We start from the raw sequence: 20,556 nt of genomic DNA, 5'->3' as shown, positions 1-20,556 counted from the left end.
CGAGATGTAACTTAATTTTATTTTATAAAATGATGATAGAAAGGTATTGTTTCCAGTCTTGCTGTTACTCCTAGGGGTGGCTTGATTTCAGATTCGCGGGTGGGTCCTGCAGAGGTGGGAGGTCTACACCTTATCAGCACAATGCAAACCTTTTCACTCCAGTGCTCTCTCTGGCTTCCTCACCAGGAGGAAGGGAGCTTGGCAGGTGGTAGGGCTGCTGGGCCATGCCAGGGGCCCATGATGGGGATTGAGGGGAGACAGCACTGCCCCAGAGGCGTGAGGCTCAGAGAGCCAGGGGGTCCGTCTGGAGTGGATCTAGAGTAGGCACGGCAGGTGAGGCGGGCATGGCTGGGGGAGCCTGGCGGGTTAGGGGCGGGTTGTAGGAGTCAAGCTGAGGAGCTTGGATTTTATTCTAAAGGAGCCAGATCTGTGTTCTGAAGGTCATAGCTAGCAGTACTCGTCTGAAAGGACCAGAACAGGAGAGACGAAGCAGGGAGAGAATTTCTAATGTTGACATAATCTGGAGTCTGCTGCAGGATAAAGGGAAGAAGCAGAGGAAATTACAGGATGGATGTATGGAGAAGAGAAGCAACAGGACTTGGGAACAATTGCCCTAGGTCTACCCCGCCCTCCGCCCCATCAGCAATGCCGCCAAGGATGCCTTTGGGTTCTCTTATATTCAGCTTTGCTCCAAATTGGGGTGTGGGTAGGGCAGCAAACGCAGCAGGCCCGCACACACAAAAACCCAACCACACGGCTCAAAAAATGAGCACTCTTAGCACTTATGGCATATTTGTTTTTACTATATTTTCTAGGCATTGATATTTGTTGTTTATTTTTTAACTTGATTGTAAAACACTGCATATGTAATTACATATTCTATTTTTCATTTACTTAAGGCATTTTCATTATTATGGGGAAAGCATGTTATAAAGATACTTTCTATTGAATAGATAACATTTCACCAAGTGAGAAACATCGTAATTCACTAAACTATTTTCCTCTTATTGGACATTAATTTCCACTATTTCATTATTATAAAAAACACCATAATGAACATCTCTGTGTGTAAAGCTAGTTTATATTTAAGATTGATTTCTTGGGATAGAAAAATGGAAAAAGAATTTACTGGATCAAAGGGCATAAATGTTTTTGAAGACTTGACTTATATTTCAAAATCATGGTCTAAAAAGGTTCAATCAATTTGCACTTATTCTAGAAAAGTATGAAACCGCCCCTCATGTCGCCATTCCTTGGTTAGTACTAGAAATACTTTTTTTTATCAGTTTGCTAAGTGAAGATGGTATCTTAGTATTTCAAGCCACATCTTTGATTATAAGTTTATTGACTATCATTATTTCTCCTTCCTCTTTCTGTGAGTTGGTTATTTGGGGCCCTGGCTTCACAGTTTTTAGTGACTCAGTTTCCCCACTCCAGCCCCACCATTTGTTATACGCTACTAATAGATGAGTTTGAATCTTTTGTCTTATTCTTTCAAAACACTTCTTTTGGTTGTCTTTTAAATTTTGATGGCTTCTTTTTTGACATCAAAATATTTAAATTTTCAAACAGTTAAATCTATTGATCCGTCATCTTCATTTAAGATTTCTTTTCTTTACTAAACATAGCAAGTCCTTTCCTCTCAGAAGATTGATAAATATTTCATTTATGTGCATTTTTAATGGACAAATTACCCCTAACCTTGCCTTCTCACTAGAATGTAGATGGTTCCTCCCTGCTTTTTTTGTTTAATATTTATTGTTCGTTTTTTTTTTTTTTTTTTAAATTAGAGAGAGAGGTGGGTGGAGCAGAGGGAGAGGGAGAGAGAGAATCCCAAGCAGGCTCCGTGTCCAGCACGGAGCCTGACGTGAGGCTCGATCTCACGACCCTGAGATCATGACCTGAGCTGAAATCAAGAGTTGGACACTTAACCGACTGAGCCACCCAGGTGCCCCCTCTTCCTTGCTTTTTAAGACTGTAAGTTGCTTGGTTTGATGAGAATAATGGCAGATTCTGGACTAGACCAACTTTTCTTTTTTTTTTAAAGATTTTTTTTTTATTTATTCATTTGAGACACAGAGATACAGAGAGAGAGAGAGAGAACATGAGCACGGGGAGAAGCAGAGGGAGGGGGAGAAGCAAGCTCCCCGCCGAGCAGGGAGCCCAATGCGGGGCTTGATCCCAGGACCCGGGGATCATGACCTGAGCCGAAGGCAGACACTTAACCATCTGAGCCACCCAGGCACCCCTAGACCAACTTTTCAAGGCCCTAGACTGTGGGTGAGGGCTTCTGGATAGAGACACAGGGGAAAATGGATGCTAAAAGAGGTGCTCCTAGGAAGCCAACATCCCCTTCTTCCTGCATCTTGGCAATGGCCTCAAATTTTACCTACCATTGGAAGAAGCTCCCTCAGGCCCAGTCTCCCTTTTCCCTGTCTGTTCAATGACTAAGTCTACTATCATTTTCATAAAAGGACCCTATGTTTTGCCCTAAAAATATAACATCACTTCTGAAAGTATCTCTCTCACTTTCTCACACTCTTACCCATATCGATGACGACCCACATCACGGATGAGCCTCTCAGAGAGGTAGGCGCCAATTCGGTCCAGCTTCTCTGGAGCTGAGAGGGCGTAGAAGGTCAGCTTCTCCATGTTGGTCTTCACCAGGCCATCCTGTAAAAGACAGGCCATCATATCTCACCGTGACCATTCCATGGCTAGAAGGGTTCAAGTCTAAAGGTAAATAATATGTCAATTTAATCATCATTTTGCAGAGTGCCATTATGTATGTGACAAACCCCCCATGTGGGGTTAGGGATACAGAGATGATTAAAACATGGTTCCTGCCTCCCAGGAACACACAGCTTAGCTCAGAGTGTGCCAGCTATAAATTAGAATACTGGTATAAATGTATATATTATGTATGTATGTATGTATGTGGATACATGTGTACATGTATATATACATGAATGTATATATGCACATGTGTATAGGTGTGTATACGTGTGTGCGTGTGCGTGTGTGAATGACAAGGCTTCACTGAAAGCAACTCAGAATTAAAATGTGCTGGATATCTGGCACCAAGGCATGAACAGGAAGAGAAGGAAGCTCAGCAGCAATCAGGGAATTCTCCGGAGGATGCTGGAAACGTGGCCTTCAACTGCCCATCAAGAAGACATCATTGATTTCCAGAGAGCAAGTCAAGAATATCAGATCCTGACATTTCCAAAATCACACAACCCGTAATGCAGCCTGAGCGGGGAGTGGCGGCCGGGAAGCCGAGAAGCCAGGCCTCCCGCGTGCACATACCCAGACACCTGGCAGATGCCAGAGGGAGCCACAGAGAAGACCCGGGCTCCTGAGCCAAAACCCGAGAAGGGCAGTGCTCACACGAAACAGCAGGGAAAGAGTACCATCAAGAGAGTTAGCAGTTCTAGGAACCATCGCTCAGAGAGACACGGGGGAGAAAGATGTCGCAGTGGTACGGCAAAGGCCCGCAGTGTGCCAAAACCAACTTCCCGAGACCCCTGCAGGTCCTGACTCCAGACAGATCCAAATCTCCGCAGCCTGCAGGCCCCTGGCTGCCTCTCCCCACTGACCGGAGTCTGAGCGGGCCCACGGGTGAGGGGCCCGGGAGACCCGCCTTCCCCTTGCCGCCCTGGACGGGGTGAGACGGTGGGAGGTGATGCCGGGCGGAGGTGCGACCCACCTCGGGATCCTCCGGGAAGATGTTGTCAACCAGCCTTTTGTACCTGGGGCGTAGAGCGCCACAGCAACCACACACACCTAGGACAGCAAGAAGAAAAACCTGTGAGCGTGGCCTCCCAGGCAGGCTGGGGGGACCTGGGAACCAGGCCAAGGCGGCTCGTAAGGAACCAAACCCAGGCCGGGAAGCAGAAAGATCCCTCCCCTCGAGTGCCCTGGGGTGGCCGTCTCCCACCCCTTGCCCGCATCCCACACCTTTGCCCCTGGTGCTTCGCGTCCTTTGCAGGGGGTCAAGCACAGTGATGTGTGCGTGAGCATGAAGCCAGGCCGTGGAGGGGCACTTTGAGGGCTGGGGGCTCACCTAAAGGTCAGGTGCTACCCCTGGACACACACGCACACACACACACGCACACACACACACACACACACACACACACTCTCGGGGGCAGGACTATAAACCTGCCTCCTGCAGCCCAAGAACCTCCCTCCCAACCCCGTGTCCTGGGAAGATGGACACAGCTTGAGGGGTGCTTATTCCTCCTACCCCCCACTGACACCCCACTTCTTTTATTCTCCGCTCCTCAATCTCCTCTACCATCCCGTCCCCCGGGGCCTTTTCCATTATAGAATGTTATGTGAAATGATGATAAATTAACATTACCATGAATTATTAACATTTGGAAATGCATCTTTAATGCAGGGTGATGGGGGTGTTTTAGGGTGGGGCGGGGCCCCCCACCCCACGAAGTGTCCACCAGCCTGTGGCAAACCAAGAGACTGAGAACCACGTGGTGCATTTTTAGAAAGCTGTCTATTCCATGGAGAAGGCTATCTGACATGACCGCTTTGTCTTTGGGTTCTGTGAAATGTTGGTGTTAGGAAATCAGTAATCATAGAACAAACCTTGGGGAAATAAAAAGCTGACTCTTGTAGGTCCCACCATAAAAACTGTCAGTGGACAGAGAACACGGAACCGTCTGGGATCCGATGCTGTTCCACCTTCCTCCCGCCTCAGGGATCCCTCCTTCCTCATCCCAGCCGCACCCCTCCCTGCCCGGTGCGGGGGAGTGGGCACTGTGGGGAGGAGCCAAGGGGAGGGCAGGGAAGGGCCTGGGAAAGTCCACCCCCCCAAAATAATTGCTCCCTCATTCTCCCAATTAATGCTTAATTCTGCTTGTACAAACTCTCCAGCTGAAAGGCAAATGCCCTGTGGAAGGATCAAGCCTATGGGTCATTCGGAAAAGAATGACTTACTTTAGTGGGAATTACTTGAATCACACAAAGAGCTTTAGAGCTGCGGAGAAAAGCGGCTCTCTGGGACTTTTGATTGGGAGGGGGTGCGGGGCGGCAGTACCAGGAGGAGGAAGGAGCGGTGATTTGGGCCTCGGGGTGACTCCGGTACAAGGGAACAGGTGCTCTCTTGGAGAAGCCAAGGGGCACGCCAAAGGAGGACAGGATATCAGGTAACTGATTCATGTCACCCCTCGCCCGCCTCGCGGGCAGCTGTGCGTCTCTAGCCTCCCACCTGCGGGGCATGAGGAGGGCTGCAGAGCCAGGCCCTCTGGGTTCAGTCTCTCTGGGTTGGCCTGGCATCCCCTCATCTCCTCTCTGCCCACGCCGGGGAGGGGGTGTTCGGGCTCTGGACGCCAGCCAGGGCTAGTTCTCCTGATGGAACAGCGCCCAGGGGTGGCGTTCTCTGTCTCGGGCCTCCCAGCCTGGGATTTAAACCCATCCTCCTTCCCCCTTCGGCCACGCTGCCCTCTGCCCGGTGCAGCCATCAGCACGCTTCTTCCCAAGATGCCCAGGTGACATGCCCTACACTCTCCCGGCAGCCTCCTTCATCACTGTCCCCAGACCAGGAGCACCGGCCATTTGTGTTGTCAGGGAGTGAGGAAAGAGCATCACAGAGAAGCTGGTACTGCAAAGCCCCAGCGCCAGGCCCTTCCTCAAACACTTCTGAGAGGCCTAGGAGGCAGGGCCTGCACGGGATAGAGGCCAAGCTCCTGGCTGTTAGAAACTCAGACTTGTCGAGAAAGCACAAGCCCATTTTGGGTGCTCAGGGCAGAAAGCTCTGTGCAGGGGCACTGAGGGGGCTGGGGGCTCCTGGTGCTACCCGTGGGGGCACGAGCCGCCTCCCAGAGGCTGCAGGCCCGGCTGTATCCCAGTCTAGGGACGCTGGCTCGGTTTCTTCCCAGTAAAACCAGGGAGCCTGTTGGTCTCCTGCCGTCACGTCTCTAGAAGGAGTGTGCCTCAGGCGTCCCTTCTGCCCCAGTGCCTCCTCCTCTAGCCCACAGGCCTCTCCCGGGAACTCGCCTCTCCCAGCAGAGGCCGCAAGGAGCCACCCGGCAGGGCCCCGGTGAGAACCAGTCACATTCAAGGCCCCAGGGCACTGGTGAGAGGTAAGAAGGCCAGAAGAACAAGAGAGGAATCTGCAAAGTTGCCATTGTTTTCGGGTCCTTCCTGACTTACGTCCTGGGGCCTCTTCCTGGTCTGGTCTTCCTTTCCGACCTCCTCAGACCCCTTGAGGGCTTGTGAGGCAGAGTGGTCAACAGCATGGCTTTCCTTTCCTTTCTTTTTAAAAAGATTTTATTTATTTATTTGAGAGAGAGAGAGAGCATGAGAGAGAGAGCGAGCATGTGCGTGCAGCAGGGGGAGGGCAGAGGGAGAAGCAGACTCCCCGCTGAGCGCAGAGCCTGCCCCAGGACTCGACCCCAGGACCCTGAGACCATGACCTGGGCGGAAGGCAGACGCTTAACCCACTGAGCCACCCAGGCGCCCCACAGCATGGCTTCTCGTTAAACCCCAGCACTGCCACCTCCCAGATGCGTGACCCTGGGCAAGTAACGACACTGTGTTTGTGAGGGTCCTGGGCTCATGGCACAAGGCCGTTAGGAGGTCAAAGTGAGTCGCTGGCTGCAAAGCCCTTGAAGCGGGGCAGGGCCTGGTAGCTCCCAGTGAAGGCTCGCTGGTGGTGTACCCCCCCTGCATTTCCCAGGCCCGAGCAGCCGCACCCCTGCCTAGCTGCCAGCGACTCTGTGCTGGCTGGCACATCTTAGCGGGGCTTTCCGCACTGACCACTTGCTTGGCGACAGCAACCAAGGCCAGTGCACATCCAAAGGCCTGAGCACTGAGACTCAAGGCATGCTCCTTCAGATCAAACCTCACTGACCTGTGGGTCTGAAACATGTACCGCTTGCCTGAGGCAGCCCGAGGCACGTGCAAACCACAATACCTGACCTCCACCTCCAGTGACTACCCAGCACCTTCCCGAAGCCAGTGTCCCCAGACCGTCTTGCCTCTGCAAACCCCAATGCAGATGTGACACGCCAGACGCTCCCACAGCAGAGCAGAGTCAGCTGCTGACGAGATAAAGCGAGAGCGTCGCTGCAGAGAATCCCCAGGACTGGCCCTCGGAAGGTCGGTCCCCGGCACAGCACTTGTCGTGCGTTGAGACAGGGAAACAGAAGGGACCCCATGAGAGAAAAAGCTGTTCTTTTTCCTTTGCTTCTTTTGGGGCTCTCTTCCTTTTAGGACCTGCACCCCCACTCCACTTTAGACATGCCTTGTGAGGCAAACAGCACATGTCCTCCTTGTAAGGGACAAGGAGCTGATGGATTTCTCTAGAATAGATAACATCTAAGGAAGGACCAGGTGAGAATGACCAGAGGAAGCTATCATCTGCGTATTCCAGACCACTGTCAAGGCCCCCTGGCTCCAAGGAGTAACACCTGGGTCCTCAGCTTTGTTCTAACCAGTTCCTGGACGCCTGAGAGGACAAGTACACCAGACCACTGTCCTTAGCAAAAACCTGGAGACCCCGCAGAAAAACAGATTCCTGCTCCTTTCCTTCCCAAGTCTCCTGGATGGTCCATCTGTAGCTGCTTTCTCTCTTCAATAAACTCTGCTTTCGCCTCCTGCTGGCTCGTCCCAGCCTGCCAGCGGCACTGTGGCCGAAGCAAAGGTGAACTTCAATGAACTCACGAGTCCGCGGGGCTAGAGCGGGGGGCATCTGGAGAACAGGGCTGCATTCCCCAAACCATGTTCCGTGGAACATTGGTTTTGAGATGCTGAGAAGCACCCCTCAGGAAAAGGGCCTAAAGACAAATCAGTATATGAAACTGCACATGCCAAATCTCCCGATTTCAGATTCACAGTACAAATTAGCATATTAAAGCCACTGGAAAGTCATAAGGTAAAGGAACCTGTTGAAATTTGGTCAGACCAACATCTCCTCATTTTTTTTGCAATTACAAATATCACCATGATGAATACTTTTAATATTCTTTTTCCAAGGCATATGCAGTGCCTACCATAATGGGATAGAAAGGTATACAATGCTATAAACATAGTACGTTGGAAACGGTGCTAATTTTAGAGTCAGCAAAGTACTGGGTTCAAGTCCTGATTCTGTTGCTTTGAACTCTGAGTTCAAGTCCCAGTTCTGCCATTTTATCTTTGACACTGTTTCCTCATCAAGACAATAAGAGGAAAAGATTTTCCCTAAGATACAATGCTGTGACTGAAGTCCCAGAATTCACCACAGATTCCAGAAAGGAAGAGATCACCTAGAGTTCTGATGGTTGGGGCCAGGGCTTCTCAGAAGAGAAGAGACAAGATGTGGGGTAGGATTCACACAGGTGAAAAACACAGTGGGTGCTTTCGTCTTCATGTGCCTGGCACAGTGCTAAAACACTGTACTAGTGTTAACTTGTTAAATCTTTACAACAACCCCATGGGGTGGTCCTATTTTATCACCATTTTACAGACGGGGAGACTGAGGCATCCAAAGGTTAAGTTACCTGCCTAAAGTGGCCCAGCTGATAAATGGCAGACCAGGATTTGAACCCCAAAAATCCAGGGGCCATGATGTTAATTACTATACCAGGGAGGGGAGGGGTTGGCACTATCATGGAGCTGGGAGAGCCAAGAGCTTATACGGAAAGAGAAGAACCACCAAGGCAGTGCATCCTGACGGGAATCAGAATACGTCACCCCAAAATATGCCTCTTTGACATGAAAATGATTTTGAACTGAAGGCAATCAAGAAGCAGTAAACGTAGAAAAACCTCCCCCTTTTCTGCATAAAGGAAGAAATGCAGAGAAGGCACCAGAGGAATCCGCAAACAAACTTTATTAAGCTAACCCATATCTTCCTAGTTACTTCTTCACCATTTACCACCTCTAGCCCAGACCTCTTTGTCTTGTCAATTCTTCACAAGTTTCTTGTGTCTTTGCCTAAAAGGTATGAAAGCTTCCTGCTCTGGCCTCATCTTAGGGTCTCCTTCTCTTGTGAAGGCCCCCAGGTTCCTGTAAAACTTCAAATCCATGTGTGTTTGTCCCATTAATCTTTGTCAGTTTCATTTTCAGACCCAGCCCTAAGAGGGTCAAGGAACACTTTTTTCTCCCCTAAAATCTCAAACTGTAAAGGGCACCGGAGTCATCTGGGGAATCCCCTAAAATGCAGATTCTGGTTCAGCCCGCAGGGATGGGGCCTGAACCCCTGCATCCCTGCCACGCTCCCAGGTGCCACCGCCCCTGGTCCACGGACCGCACTGGGAGTGCGGGGTACCAGAGCGCAGTGGTTAAGCATTTGGGCTCAGGGGTCAGATGGACTTAGGTTGAAATCCCAGCTCTTCCCATTTCTGACTGTCTGACCTTGAATAACTTACTTAACCTAGAACCGAGTTTCCTCCCATGAAAAATGAAGATGGTGATGGCTCTTTGCCAGGAGGCCGTGGTGTGGATTAAGTGATAACTCAGCCCCCTGCCTCCTCTCACTTCCTCAACTTGCTTGAAGGGAAGACACGGGAGGCCAGGCTGGGCCAGCCTGAGGACAGCTTCAAGCAACAGGCCGGACAGTTTAGGTTTTGCCGGAGCTACCAGGGAGCTCTGGGAGCCTCGTGAGCAGGGGGTGACAGTGATGATCAACCTGGGGGTGGCATGCAAGACTGGACTCAGAGATTTAAGGCAGAGATAAGTGAGTGAATCCCCCAAGGTCGGGGGTAAATGCCTGAAGTGAGGGATGCCATCCGGATGGGAGCGGAAGGGGCAGAATTCGCAAGACTGGAGTAGTTCTGTGGGAAGGAAAGGAGGATGGTACCAAGTAGGACTGTGGGCTTTCCAGTACAATGATGGGAGACCAGCAACACCCTCGGCTGAACGGGGGAAGACAGGGATGGCTGGGGCCAGGGGAGTGGGGACATCAGGTGGGATTGTCCAGCAGGCAGTCAATGAGGAGGGCAAGGGCTTGCGAGGGAGACCAAGGCTGGAGCTCTGAGGCTCGTCAACCCAGACACGAGCAATCACCAGTGCTATGAGACAGGATCTGATTGCTCAGGGCAAATGGGCAGGGACAACAAAAGGCAGAGCCCCCGAAGACGGCTGCCTTGTCCTTTCCCTCTGCTATTTTCTTCCTGTTTTCCCTTCCCACTTCTTTTCTGTAAAGCATTTCACCTTTTCCTCATTTCTCTCCCCTTCCTTAAGGCCCTCCAACTAAGGCATTTGGGGCCTTCAGGCTGCTTACATTGGTCCTAGAAACATGTCTTTATTAGCACCCTGCTAAAAATCAAAATTCCCTGTCTCAGTGATCTGATTATCTAATTCACAAGATGCTAGTAGCTGATAAACAGTCTTCCAGAGGGCATATGCTTCTTTTAAAAAAAATCTCTAAAGTCAAACAAAATAATCTCTAACAGTAGAATCTTGAAGGCATGGGGCAGGGGTAGGGTGTTTGTATGACGGCAACCAGTAAACAGGTGTCTGTAAACTGATCTGCTGTGTTGGACTCTGGAGTTTTTTTGTTTGTTTTTTAACCCTTTACATACCCAGTTTTAAGGAAAATCAGCTAGAGAAACAAAATTAATAGGCCTATTCTTTTGGAGAAGAAGTATAGAAAAAGTTAATCATTTTTTGTTTGTTTTTAAGCAACCACAAGGTGACTTTCAGGAGAGGATGGGGTGGACAACCATGAAGCCATATAGCTGACCCTATCCTGATTGGAGGAAAGAAACACAAGAACGGATCATTGAGGAAAATAAACCTAACACTATTATTTACCATCTTATCTGCTCCCGGTTAGAAAGGGACCAGTCATATAACTAAAGAGATTTTTTTTTTTTGAATCTCAGCCAGAGGGCAGAAAGCCTTGAACAGCACTCTGCACTTCCTGGGTAAGTAATCAGAGCCAAAAGCAGAAGATAAAAGTCTCCTCTCTGATAAGGGAGATGCCTGGCAAGGGTTGGTCAGGACCCCCTGGCCTCTGGGTGCCAAAGCAGCTCCGGAAATGATAGGAACCCACAGGCACCGCTAGAAAGCTTCCAACCAGGAGAAGGTGAATTCAAAGCAGCCACAACCCAACCAGGGGTAAAAAAACCCAAAGAACAGAAGACATTTAAAAGAATTTGAAAACAGTGCATTGCCTCAGGAGAGTCAGTGATACAGTTTTGTATATTTCTTTAATCCTGCCACTGATGGTACTTATTCCTCATGTGAGTACATGGAAGTAGGTGGAGTTTAACTCACAGCCATGTGCCTGTAAAAGTACCTTTTAAATTCTGAGCCATTTTATTTCTAAGGCAGAAGTACTCTCCCCCAGGGCTCTCTCTTACTCTCCAGGGATTGCGTCTAGCAGATCCAGCCACAGGATGCTAAATTTATTATGGATCCTTCTCTGTCACTAGGACCTGTCTTGCCTAATATTTTTATACCTATTTTTTTAAAGATTGCATTTATTTATTTATTAGAGAGAGAGTGTGCACGAAGAGGGGTAGAAGGGGAGGGAGAGGGAGAGAATCTTTTTTTTTTTTTGATTTAAAAATTTTTTTTAAATTAACATATAAATGTATTATTTGTTTCAGGGGTACAGGTCTGTGATTCATCAGTCTTATATAATACCCAGTGCTCATTACAACACATACCCTCCCCAATGTCCATCACCCAGTTACTCTATCACCCCACCCCCCTCCCCTTCAGCAACCCTCAGTTTGTTTCCTATGATTAAGAGTCTCTTATGGTTTGTCTCCTTCTCTGGTTTCACCTAAAAGGGAGAGAATCTTAAGCAGACTCCACGTTGAGCACAGAGCCCCACGTGGGGCTTGATCTCACTACCCTGAGATCATGGCCTGAGCTGAAACCAAGATTTGGCACTTAATGGATGGAGCCACCCAGGCGCCCCTATACCTATTTTAAGAAAGTGAGGGAAAAGTGATATAGCCAACTTCACCAGCATGTAGCTGTACTGGTTACTGAAAAATCACATCAGTAGGGATTAACAGTGTGCAATGACAGGATTTCAGTGGGCTTCTTGAACTTGAAAACTCTAGGAATGGTTAGACCTGCCTCAGAGGCCCCCTGCCCCTCCCGCCATCTCCCTATGGCTCTTTCTGCCCCAATTGCACAAGCCATATTGCACGACCCTGACTTGGGGCCCTTGTACTTAATAGCTCCCCATCTGGAACATTCTTCCTATTTCCTCTGGGCTCCCCCACTTTTTCCCCTTAAGGTCTCTGCCCAAAATATCATCTAACCAGTGAGAACTTCCCTGACCTCATTCTCCTTTAATTTTCTGCCCCTGACTCATTCTTCTTCACAGTACTTTTTTTTTTTTTAACCAATTGACACACTTCATATGTGTCTACACCCTGGCTCCCCCACTTGCAGGTGGGTACCTCGGGAGCAAAAACCTTGCCTCTTTGTCCCTGCTGAATCCCAGAGTCTGGACAGGGTCTAGCCTTTGAGGGAGGGGGTCGATGGCCATACATATTTGCTGAATGAAGAATGAGCGTGTGACTGGGCAGAAAAGGAATCACGAATTTCAAAGTCAGTAAGGGGACAACAAAAGAACAGAGGTCTAGGAGGGCCTTGGGGAAATGTGACCGTTGGAGAAGCGCTGACTCCAGCCCATCTTCTGGGGTCACCACCCCCTGTGCCTCACTGGAGCCAAGCTCCCTCCAGGTGGGCAGGGGTGAGGTGGGGAGGGGGTGCTTTGGATGGTGGGTGGCCTGGGATCAGGGTACCTTCTGCCCTGCCCCTGTGGCACGCTGGCCTCCGGCCTGCCAGCCCTGGCATGACCTGTGGCTGAGGCCCTGACTGCTCATCAGAATCACCCCTGAGTCTCAGGAGGGGCCCGAGGCTCTCCTCTGCGATTCTGGTGTATGGCCAGGGGGAGAAGCACTGGCCCAGCTCTCGGCATGTGGTGGCAGATCTCACAGCTGCTGGCAGCCTCTGGGGACTCTCTGGGGAGTCCAGCCTCTGGGGACAGCCTCTGGGGACCCCTCACCTTGTCTGCCAGCAGCATCTGTGTCCCTGAGACTCCTACACTCTGCAGCCTGTTTCTCCTTTGCTCGCTTGCCTGATGATGTTTCCTCCACTGATCTGTCCCCTGCATAGGAGCTACCCACTAACCAGGGCAATGGGTGGTCTGAAGCAAACAAACAGAAAATCTCAAACGCCATAAACACATCACTCTTTTCAACATCCAGGGCCCTTGCTCCAAATTCCCCATTAACACATCCCCTGTCAGATGCCCTGAGATACAATGTTCATTCCTTTGGAGTCCTTCCTGTCCTTCATCGCTGCCCCAGCTTCTCATGGGCTGATCTTTAATATCTCAAGAAAATACCAGGATTTACCACCTACTCTATGCTTAGCACTACAACAAGCACTTGACAAATATTTAATATAATACTCAGAACAACCCTGTAAGGTACGTACTATTATTCTCATTTTACGATAAGGAGCAGGATCAGCGGGGTTAAGTGCCCTGCCTCAGGTAACACAGCATGTGACTTTCTACCATGAGGTTCCTCGAATTCTCCCATCACTTTCCCAAAAATATATCTTCAGCAATTCCTCAGGTTCATCCCATGCTGTCTTTGGCCATCGCCACTATGCTAGGATGCCTGCCGGACACCTGATATCCAGTCCTTGTAAATGCCCCTTGGCCAGTCTCCTTGCTTCAGGTCATTCTCTGTGTCGTTTTGAGGCAAATCTATGTTTGCTTTGGTTTGCTTCGCAGCCAAACAGTTAGTGTGGCTAACTCATTAAATGTCAACCCTTCAACTTAGTATTCAACATGGGGTGGCCCATCAAGGTGGCGGTGGGGGGGTGCGTGCTCCGTCTTCATGTCCTCCCCCCGCGATAGGGGGGCCTCTCGCCCATGCTCTCCTCCTGGGACTGCTGGCCCAGCAGCCAGAGGCCACATCAGCTGTGACAAGAGAGGGAGGTCTGAAGAGGAGCAGATGGGGAGGCACTTGGTTATAGAGAGTCCTGCACCTGCTGATGAGAGGGTGTTTGGGTGACAAGGACGGTGCAGAAGCTGAAGATGAGGAAGGGGCAGGAATATCAGAACCTCGGACAGAACCAGAACCTTGAAATCATCATTTTGGGTGGGTCCTGGCACCTGCTGGGTCTTCCTGGAAAGACCTTGGTTAATAACAACCCCGGCGCTAGGCATGACCTTCCGCTCTCCACCTGTATTCTTGTACTGTCTCACACACTCTTCTATCACCGCTTGCTCAGTCTAAGTGATCTCAGTGGCTCATATTTTCTTCCCCCCAGATAAACTGTAAATTCCTCAGGTCTCTTTCCTCTGACCTCAGTACAGTATCCTGAGCCCAGCAGGACCGGAGGAAAGCTGCTATGACGTGTGATGCCTTTGATCAGCGTGAGACCCAGCAAAGTCACCTCCTCTCCTGGCCCTTAGTTTCCTTTTTATAAACATCAGCTTCATTATCCCCATTCACCAAGAGCAATGCCTTTTTGCTCAAAATAGTTCATATTTATTTTCTTAGCTTTACAGTCCCCTTGTAAAGGCAAGGCCTGGATTTGGTCATCCTTACCAAAGCAAACTAATTCTATTTGAGCAATTTACAATAAAATTTATCCCCGGGCTGATAGCACAGACACCCCTTCTAGATGAATTGGAGGAAGCAGAACAAAGTTTGGAGAGCAAGGGGCGTCAGACTCAAGAGCCTCCGGAGAGGGCCCGGCCTGGGTCCAGCCGATGCTAACTGACCCAGTACACGGCACAGTACTTGCTGGGTGGGGTAGGGAAGAGGAGGAAGTTTAAAATACATAGTTTCTGCCATCAAGGAACTTCCTCTCTAGTTGGGACCGACACATATTTAAAGTTGATGATGCGTCACAATGAGACAAAGGAGTCCATAAGCCTGAAGAAATCTCTGGGAGTTCAGTGAGTCCAGGAAGGCTTCCTGGAAGAGGCAAGACCTGAGCTGGATCTCTAGGGCTGGAGAGAGCTGGTAAGTGCAGGTGAATCCACAGAAGGAAAAGTCAACAGGTCTTCAAAGGGGAAAAATGTGAGAAAACCAAAAACATGCCATCTTCTCTTTTTCCTTTCTTTCTTGTTTCTGATTTTAAAAGGGATCCATGCTCACATGTGTACATTTGTAAAATAGGAATAAATAAAAATGAATGTAAACATCACATAATCACACTCTTTGTGATTATTAAAATTTTAGTGAATTCGTGGTAAGTATTCATGTGGCTAGCAGATGCTGTATTAGACAGCACAGAGATAATGGAACCTTTCCATCATCACAGAAAGTTCTATTAAGCAGCACTACATTAGAATATTTTCATACTGCCTTTTCTCAGATCAGTTCATCTGTGTTAGAGAACGTGGATATCTTAATTTGATGGGTCATAATGTTCCATGAAAATTCTTGAAGATACAATTGTATGTTCTTTTTATTTTTCACAAGTTAATTCTTGCTCTGCTCATTTCTTTTTCAATTCCCTATAAAGTTTGTTGTTTCCAAAAAAAAACTAGCGTATTTGTTTCCGTGTTTGTGCATATTTTTAAATATAAGCATAAAATTGGGATCAAATAGTATAGTGTTAAAACCTTTCTTCTTTTTCTACTGTATCTACCTTCCCACTAAATATTTTCCAGAACCTCATTTTCATAGCTACTCTACTCTACCTTTTGACCAGACTCTCATTTATTTAATCATTTCTCCCTGTTGTTTCTAATTTTTCATTATCCTGAATGATGCAGCGATTTGCCCTTGGTAATTAAAGCCGGGAATGGTGCAGGGAGAGCCTGGTTTGGTTTTATTGGGGGTCAGGAAATCAAATGGTAACCTGTGGCTGCCGGACTCGTGGTGCAGGACAGGGGGGTGCCTGTGGGGGCCAGCACCTGTCTCTTGCTGTCCAGGAAGATTCGGGAACAAAGGGACCAAGAGGATGCGCTGATGAAAATAAGCTTGAGGAAGGAGGCAGGGTCCAAGCTTCCAGATGGATTTTATTGGAAGTGGAATTAAATAGCAAATGAATTGTCCCTGGGGAGACAGTTTGGGCCAGACCACGTCTGACAAACCAGTAGCTGTCAGCAGCCTGACCTTTCCGAGCCCCTCACATTTCCAACACGCTCACTGCTTTCCGGCCAATCTTGGTTAATCTGATTGCCACCTTAATTGAGGATGGGGATGGAAAAAAAAAAAAGGAAATGTGTCCAATTGATTTCATGTCAAGGCTTCCATTCTTTACTAAATGTAAGCTTCCCTGGGTTTTGCTATCACTCTTCAAGTGAGAAATTCATTAAAATAAACAGAATGTGGGACACATGGGTGGCTCAGTCGGTTGAGTGTCAGACTCTTGATGTTGGCTCAGGTCATGATCTCAGGATCCTGAGATCAAGCCCCTGGGTCAGGCTTCATGCTGGGCGTGGAGCCTGCTTAAGATTCTCTCTCTCCCTCTGCCCTTCCTCCCCCCATACTCCCACGGCTCACACTCTCTCCCTCTATCTCTTTCAAAGAGAAAAGAAATAAGTAAAAATAAACAGAATGTTTTTCTATTCTTTGTCTCTTAGAACCACTGACAGTGGGAAAAATTTATCCCAACTATTTTCAGAAGCCAGACAGCCCAGATTCCGACCCCGGTTCCAGGTCTCACCAACTGTGCACGCTTAGGTAAGGTATTCAAGCTCTCTGTGCCTCCGGCTACTCATCTGCAAAATGGGCATAACAGAATCACTTCATAGGTTTGCAGTGAAGATGGGCTGAGTTAACACAAGTGAAGTTCTGAGAAGTCTTCCTAGCATATAATAAGCACTCAGAAACTATTAGCTATTATCATCATTAATATTGCTCCCATAATGATTATTAAAATCTCTTTCCCAGCTTATGAGAGAGAAGGCAAGACAGAATAAGATGGAATTTCAGAGCAAGAACTATTTATTTTTATACTTGGAGTGTGAAGTAAAGCACAGACAACTGTTTAGAGATTTAAATCCACATACACAGAGCACGACTGCGGAGGTAATAAGAGATGGGATGGAAAAGTAATTTTGAGAGGAGACAAATTTGAACACGATTTAAAAGAGAAGGATTCCATTGAATTGTGAGAAAAGGAGGGCTTTCCATGTATCTAGAGGGTAGAAAGGATACACTGGCATTTCCTGAGTGCCTATGATATCATGTGCCTAGGTTAAACACTTCACAGTTAAACAAGAATTCCATGAGGTTAGTATTGTCACTTTTCGGAGGAGAAAACCAAAGCTCAGAGAGATTGATTAATTTGACTGAGACCACACAGGGAGCAAGGAACAGAGTCAGGAACAGAGCAAGAGAGGCCCTCTGACTTCAGAACAGTGGTGTGCATAAAGATTTGAAGTGAAAGTCAGGCAAGTGTATGAAGAAAATGTGCTCAGGTAGAAAAGGATAATTTCCAACGTGGATTTTTTTTTTTTTTAAGTTATACGTAACTGACGATGAAATCTGAACCAGCTCTGTGGATTGTACCAATGTCAGTTTCCTGGTATTGATGCTCAGTGATAGTTACGCAAGAAGCAAACATTGGGGGTGGTGGAGGAAGAGTTCACAGGTCCTCCCTTACATTTCTTTGCAGCTATCCTTGAATACATTTTTCAAAATAAGAAGTTTTTTAAAAGTTGGCATATGACAAAGGCAAAGGCACTTGCTTTGCGTGGAGGTGGTAACTGGCAGAGGACCTTGACATAAGACTCTGATCTGCTCCCAGTGGCACAAGACCAATGTCACGCCAGAACCTCTCCCACTGCCCCTTTGAATGACCAGCCAGCCCCATGCTAGCTTGGCTACCACTGGAAGGAGAAATAGCCTTGTCAACACATACATGGAGCACCTATTATGGGCTCTCATCGTGCCAAAGGCCACCTGGGCATACAAGGTGCTAACGAGACACAGGTCTGGTTTTCAGGGCTCTTACAGTCTCTTTGGAGAGAAAGGCACAACCGATAAATAAAATGTAAGCCAGCCTGGGCGGACTGAGGTTTCTCAAGCAAAGTTGCATGTGTTCTAGCAATTCAGAGAAGACTGAATTAGGCTGGATTGGTTAAGGCAGATTAACTCACTGGGGGAGGTAGAATTTAGGCAGAGCCTTGAAGGATGTGGGCCTACCAGGTACTCACTCCAAATAGAAATTGTGTCATAACATAGCTACCGTTTTGTATTTTATAGCATACAAAGAACATGCTTTGGAATTAAGCAAAACCAGGACTACAAACTATGTGATCTCAGACAGGTCATCCAAGCCCTCTGCTGGTTTCCTTGTCTGCGGGAGATGAACAAAACACCTAGCAGGAGCTGATACGCCGTAGGTGCTCCATAAATGTGAGCTGTCTGGTCCCCGTATTTCATAAGCATTTCTCCTGTTGCTGAATTGTCATCATAACCATCATTGTGAAGGTGACTTAAAATCCCAGTGAGGAGATCTCTAATCATTTTGCTGAACTTTTCCATATTATTTGACATTTATCTTGTTTACATGTCATGCTATCAAAAATAATGTTAGAATGAGTGTGTGTACATTGCAGCTTTTTTTCATTTTCTGGATTATTTCCTTGGGACAGATTTCCAGAAATTGAGAAAGTATCTCGTAGGTGAGGGGGAGTTATCTGAGGGTTTGCTGAAAAGCAGGTATGAGAGGGTGAGAATCGTGTACTGGGAAGACCAACAAGAGTAATCTGGGATGGTTGACTCTGAGTTTGGAGAGAATGGAAGAAGGGAGGCCATCAAGAAAAGGAGCAGGAACCAAGGCTTAGGACAAGAAGGGCCAGAGTCAGGGTGAGGGAGAAAGAGGAGAGAGAGAAAGGGCCCGATGGGCCACAGCCTGAGCAAGAACAGCCCACGGCCCGGGCTGACGGCAGAGATGGAGGCTGAAGCCCAGCGCTTGCAACTAGTGACCAAAATAGGGACCCCCACCCCCAATGGCACCTCACTAGCCACACTGGTCCTGGAGATGGGTGAGAAACTCAGCCACGGCTTCAGTTAGCACCACGTCAGAGTGACATATGCGAGATGTGGCATCGGCCATGACAAGGAAGGTGAATTGAGGCCAGAGTCTGAACACTGTCGGGTAAAATCAATGCAACGAAAGCTGATAAAAATCTGGAGGGAAAACAATGGAGAGGAGCCTTCTGTTTTCCTGATGTCTGCTAATCACCGGCACAGGATACACGCTCATCACGATGTTTGTAAACAAAGGAACTCGGAGTGAAACGTAGCCAGCTGGCTGGAATGTATTCGAAGAAGTAACTTAAGTGCAAGCCTCACTGGCATAATTTTGAAGACTCGGTGACAACCTGGAAACATTTTAGGATGGGGTGTTTAATGAGAAAGGTATATGCTAACGTGTGTCCAGGGCACGGCCTGAACTAGGAAAAATTAAGTGCAGACAGGAGATGTTCAGGAAAGGAAACAGCTTGACCTGTTGGGGGTATCAAACCAGAGCGAACTTTCTCCTTTGTTTTCATGCCCAGGCACATGGGATATTTGCATTCTTTCCCCCAGTTCTGCTTGTCTGCAAGCCCGATTAGCAGGCTCTGTTCCCTCCGAGATGCTGCTCGCTTCCCTGTTCTCACTTCCGTTCCTTTCTCCTTTCCTGGTTCTTGGTTGGACGATGGCCTGTTCCCTCTCTTGGCTGTGGAGGGGCGATTTCCAAATTACAGATGCTACCTGCTGTTCGCCGCATTCCTCCTCCAGGGTTAAACTTTAAAATCACCACCAGTAACCCCTGGTAACCACTGGGGAAAAAAACCTAGCACAGAATCTTTAACAATTTTTATTTCAGCATGCTTTGAAATTGGGAAAAAAACAAAAACAAAAAAAGCCCTAGATAAGATACAATGTGGCCACGGGAACAGGCAAAGGCCTCTCTCTTCACTTCAATTCACATGGACTCCCGGCTATTCCCAAGGCCTCGGCCTCCTTTGCCTCACTTAGAAAATGACTCTCCGGTACAGATCGGACGATGAATCTTTGTTTGACTCGTTGCTCAATACCCAATTTCCAAGTGCCAGCAAATAGATGGGCCTTTAAGCCCAGTTACCTTATTTTGTGCCCCAAAATGGGAATAATGACCTATTTGAGATTCCTCCCCTTGGTTCAGAATTCCATTCTCAGTATCTGCACCCGCCCCGATGCACAGGGAAGCAGATAGAAATGGGTTGGTGGCTTTGTCTGGAAACAGCCCACACGGTCTTCAAGAGGGAACCGGCTAGATAAACCAGTGAACCCCCAGGCAATGGACGCTGTGCAGCAGCTGAAATTAATAGAGCTGGGCTCTGAGCACTGCTCCCAGGAACTCTCCAAACATACTGTCAATTCAAAAGGAGGCTGCAGAACACGTGTAGCATGATACCATTTCTGTGAAACACTCGCAGGCCAAACACACTCGGCGTGTGTGTAAATATGTGTGTAAAACAGGCTGTAAATGCACCCAGAAAGTCTGGTAAGGATCCCCACAATGCAGGGTTAGCAGCAGTTACCTCCAGCGTAGGGGCTGCAGCTTGGGGCCTGGGGAGGAGGGGACAACGTCCCCACCATGGAAGCCACTAGCCATGTGTGGTTATTT

At 48.3% G+C, this 20,556-nt stretch overlaps 1 protein-coding gene across 3 annotated transcripts in view; it reads right to left on the bottom strand.

The window, feature by feature from the left end:
- Positions 1-20,556, bottom strand: part of EFR3B (EFR3 homolog B) — an 87,662-nt gene that overhangs the window by 49,292 nt on the left and 17,814 nt on the right. For all 3 annotated transcript variants that reach the window (XM_078056054.1, XM_078056055.1, XM_078056053.1), the window contains exons 2-3: positions 3,710-3,786; positions 2,546-2,673 (exon numbers count right to left, since the gene is read on the bottom strand). In XM_078056054.1, coding sequence (XP_077912180.1) covers positions 2,546-2,673; positions 3,710-3,786 — 205 coding nt within the window. The remainder of the gene's footprint in view (positions 1-2,545; positions 2,674-3,709; positions 3,787-20,556) is intronic.

The sequence above is a fragment of the Halichoerus grypus genome, chromosome 10 (genome assembly GCF_964656455.1).
Source record: "Halichoerus grypus chromosome 10, mHalGry1.hap1.1, whole genome shotgun sequence".
Lineage (NCBI taxonomy): Eukaryota > Metazoa > Chordata > Mammalia > Carnivora > Phocidae > Halichoerus > Halichoerus grypus.
Note: the sequence above shows the minus strand (reverse complement) of the source record. Positions and strands in the feature narration are given on the sequence as shown.